The sequence below is a fragment of the Myotis lucifugus genome, unplaced genomic scaffold, assembly GCF_000147115.1.
Source record: "Myotis lucifugus unplaced genomic scaffold, Myoluc2.0 scaffold_341, whole genome shotgun sequence".
In the NCBI taxonomy this organism is placed as follows: Eukaryota; Metazoa; Chordata; class Mammalia; order Chiroptera; family Vespertilionidae; genus Myotis; species Myotis lucifugus.
Genome location: NW_005871389.1, coordinates 163883 through 167843, shown reverse-complemented (window position 1 = coordinate 167843; position 3961 = coordinate 163883). Strand labels below are relative to the sequence as shown.

The following is a 3961-nucleotide window of genomic DNA, read 5'->3' as shown; positions in this document are numbered from 1 at the left end:
AAAACACATATATAATTACATATTGTTTTTGTGATCAATCACTATGCTTTATTTATGTTCAATTTGTAACAATGAAATTGGGGGTCACCACAACTTGAGGAACTGTATTAAAGGGTCGCGGCATTAGGAAGGTTGAGAACCACTGTATTAGACCAACAGAGAAAAAACCTAAAGAATAAGTGGTCAACCTGGCAAAATGCAGTTGAGAGAGAATTCTGTTCCCAGCAGGAGGAAAGGCATTTGCAAAGCTCTAGAGGCCAACAAATCATGATGTAGGTGGAGCCTTGAAAAGCATTCTGGTTTTTGAGGTTGGCAGGGGCTCGACTGGTGGGGGGGAGTGGGGGGCACAGAGAAGAGGGTGGGCTTTATCTGGAGGCAGTGGGGAGCCATGGGAGAGTTTAAAGCATGGGAGAGATCAGAAGACTGGGATTTTAGAAAAATCCCCGACTGCCATGTGGTGATGAACTGGAAGGGTTGCAAACTAGAGGCAGGTCTGTTCTGGGGGGAATGACAAAGTCAGACCCTAGGGTGAGCAGCAGTCATGTATCATCTCATTTAATTTTCACACCACCAGTTCTATAAGATCGGTTACTTATCATTATGCCCATTTTACAGAGCCGGAAGCTGAGGCCCAAAGAAGGTAAGTGATTTACCTACATCACACAGTTGAGCCAGGAATCAAGGCTTGAGCAGGCTGCCTAGTTGAGTAGGAGACAGACTCAAGGTGGGATATTTGGGGGATGAGAAGTGGGGAGGACGTGAGGCTGATGCCCAGAGTTCTGGCTGAGGAATGGGGAACAGAGACTCAGCTGGAGAGAAACCTCTAAAGTGAGAGAATAAAGCCGGTGCAGGAGGCCTACCAGGCAGTGAGGATGTGTAGCCACCCACCCCGGCCAGCCCCACCTTGCCCTTGGCCCTTCTCTCTCCCTTCAGATCAAGTCTAGTTAGACTCTGAGTGCATATGAACTCAGACAGATTCTCCCTGAGTCACGAGAAATAGCCGGCACAGGGAGAAAGGTCACTGTAGACAGAAGAAATAGCCTGTGCCAAGGTCCTGGGGCAGAACCGTGCTTAGCACGTTGGAGGAATAGTAAGGTAACATTGGCACTTTCTTTGTTGGTCACTGAGAGGCACAGGGAGATGATGCCTGTGGAGTGTGAGTGTGAGTCCTGGATCTGTGCCACTCGGGGCCACAGGCTCACATAAGGCCTCACACCATAGAGGAGCCGGGGGTGCTCCGAGACTCCCAGAACACTTTTTGGAGACTGTCTGGCCCCCCCCCCCCCCCCGCCCCGGTCAGACACCTAGGAATTCTATCTCGGCCACAGGCTCAGGCCGCTGGGGGCAGAATGTAAGTGGATGATGTCACAGAGGCTGGGGGCATCTAGAACCCTGAGGGGTCCTGGCCTCGGCCCCATCTGCCAGCAAGGCCACCTGGCAGGTCAGTTCCTCCTGAGACCAGCCTTCAAAGACGCAATGCAAAGGCGCCTGCCACCAGGAGCAGTTCCTGCCTAGGGCCGCCCAGGTCCCAGCCGCTCTGCTTACCTGCCTCTGAGCCTCCCATTTAAGCTACTTCCATTCCAACCTGGGAGGCCCCAGAGATGCCCAAAGGCCTCCCATCTGCCATCCCCAGTGGGACCTAGTTCACTCGGAGCAGGAGGAGGAGGAAGGGTGGGGTGGCCATGGGGCGGCAGCGGCGGGCCCTGGCCCTGAGGGCGGTCAAGGCCTCCCTGGTCCTCTTGGCGCTGCTGGTGCCCTCGCAGGCGGTGGTGCGGGCCGTGCTGGACGGCAACGCGAGCACAGTGGACTTCGCGGACCTGCCGGCCATGTTCGGGGCGCCCCTGGCCCCCGAGGGTGTGCGGGGCTACCTGATGGAGGCCAAGCCGGCTAACGCGTGCCACCCCATCGAGCGCCCGCAGCCGGTGGGCAATGGCTCCCTGGGCGCCATCGTGCTCATTCGGCGCTACGATTGCACATTTGACCTGAAGGTGCTGCACGCCCAGCAGGCCGGCTTCAAGGCCGCCATTGTGCACAACGTCTTCTCGGACGACCTGGTGCGCATGGCCCACGTCTACGAGGACCTGCGGCACCAGATCTCCATCCCCGCGGTGTTCGTGAGCGAGGCCGCCTCGCAGGACTTGCGGGTCATCATGTGCTGCGACAAGTCCGCCCAGGTCCTCTTGTTGCCCAACTACCCGCCGTGCCCGGACCTGGACTGCCACCCCGTGCTGGCCATCTCCTGGGTCCTGGGCCGCACCCTGGCCCTGCTCATGTCCACCTTTTTCATCCTCCGACACCTGTGGAACTGGCTGTGGTCCAGGTGGGCCTACGGGCCCGCCGCGGTCAAGAAGCCGGCCTGCCGGAGGGCCCAGGTCCGGACCTTCACGCGGCTCAACGACGTGTGCGCCATCTGCCTGGACGAGTACCAGGAGGGCGAGCAGCTCAAGATCCTGCCCTGCTCCCACACCTACCACTGCAAGTGCATCGACCCCTGGTTCTCCCAGGCTGCCCAGCGCTCCTGCCCCGTGTGCAAGCAGTCGGTGGCCAGCACGGAGGACAGCTCCAACTCCACCATCGACAGCTTCTGCGACGAGGACCCCGCCCTGCTGGGCCACCATGCCCCCATCTGGGCCATCCAGGCCCGGCTGCGCTCCCGGAGGCTGGCGCTGCTGGCCCGAGCCAGCCCACACCACTCCTGCAGCGCCACCTCCGTGGGGGTGGCCGAGGCGGTGGAGTCCTCCGAGCGGCCCCCAGACCCACTCTGAGGCCCACAGGCCCTGGCCGGCGAGGAGCGGGCTGGGGAGGGTAGCCGTAAGTGTTTCTAGTCTGGAGAGAATAAAAATGGGTTTGAAAGCCGTTTGTGCCCTGGCTGCTGTGGGGCCACCCGCCTCTGGCCCCTCATGCCACCCACGTGATAAAGCCAGGGGAGCCCACGGCCGGCTGCCATGTCTGTGGTGAGTGAGAAGACATGGGCCGGCGGGGAGGCGGGATGTAAGGTCTCTGTGCTCATCCCCAGTGGTGGCCATGCCCAGGCCCCTGCCTCGGTTCCAATCCTGGGCACACAGCTGCTGATCCTGGATATGTTTATTCATTATTCACTTAAATGTTTTTTTAAAAAATAAACTTCTTATTTTGGAATCATTTTAGATTTAAGATAAATAGCTAAAGTTCTAATGTGCCCTCACCTGGCTTCCCCTGATGTTCACATCGTCCATAGCACAGCGTGTGCGTCATAACCGAGAAGGCAACATGGGTACCTGTGATGGACGAAACGCCTGCTTTTACTTGAATTTCCCCCATCATTCCAACTTTTGATACTGGAAAATGTCAAACACACCCAAAGGAGAAAGAATAGAAAAATGACCCCCCCCCCGCCAGTGTACCCATTACTCAGATTCAACAATGATTTCCTGTATTTTCTCCACTTTCACTCACTCCCCGCTCCCTTGCTATTTTGATGCAAATCCCAGATTTTTTTTTCCACCTGTAAATATTTCAGTTTGGGTAGATAAAGCCGTAGTTCTCAGCTGGGGAGGGTACTTTCTCCCCAGGGGACACTTGGCAGTGTCTGGGCGGGTTTGTAGTCATCACGGGGGCCGCTATTAGCCTCTCGTGGGTGGGAGCCAGGGATGCTGCTCAATGCCCTACAGCACCCAGGACAGGCCTCCTCACAGGGAATGACCAGCCCCAATGTCCACAGTGCTGAGGGGAGAGGCCTTGCTCTTTATGATAACACCTCTCAAAAAAAACCCCCACAAATACCAGTATCATGTTCAAAGTAATGATTCCACTGGGGACACCTGGAAGTGTGAACAGTCCTGGTGTCCGTTTCTTTTGTTTGTCTGAGTCAGGGTGACGGGCTCCTAACTCCCGTCATGGGGAGCTTTCCCCTCCATCTCTCTCTCTCTCTCTCTCTCTCAATTTTGCCTTGCTCTTTACTTGGTGAAGCAACTGGGTCATT

At 56.7% G+C, this 3961-nt stretch overlaps 1 protein-coding gene across 1 annotated transcript; it reads left to right on the top strand.

The window, feature by feature from the left end:
• The first annotated feature begins 1682 nt into the window (after positions 1 to 1682).
• On the top strand, positions 1683 to 2765 carry ZNRF4 (zinc and ring finger 4). The gene has a single exon (XM_023764626.1). The coding sequence runs from the start codon at positions 1683 to 1685 to the stop codon at positions 2763 to 2765; it is 1083 nt and encodes a 360-aa protein (XP_023620394.1).
• Positions 2766 to 3961: the final 1196 nt, after the last annotated feature.

Bases quoted from the DNA above. Each gene is read 5' to 3' on its own strand.
- ZNRF4 (XM_023764626.1), top strand. From the start codon at position 1,683: ATGGGGCGGCAGCGGCGGGCCCTGGCCCTGAGGGCGGTCAAGGCCTCC.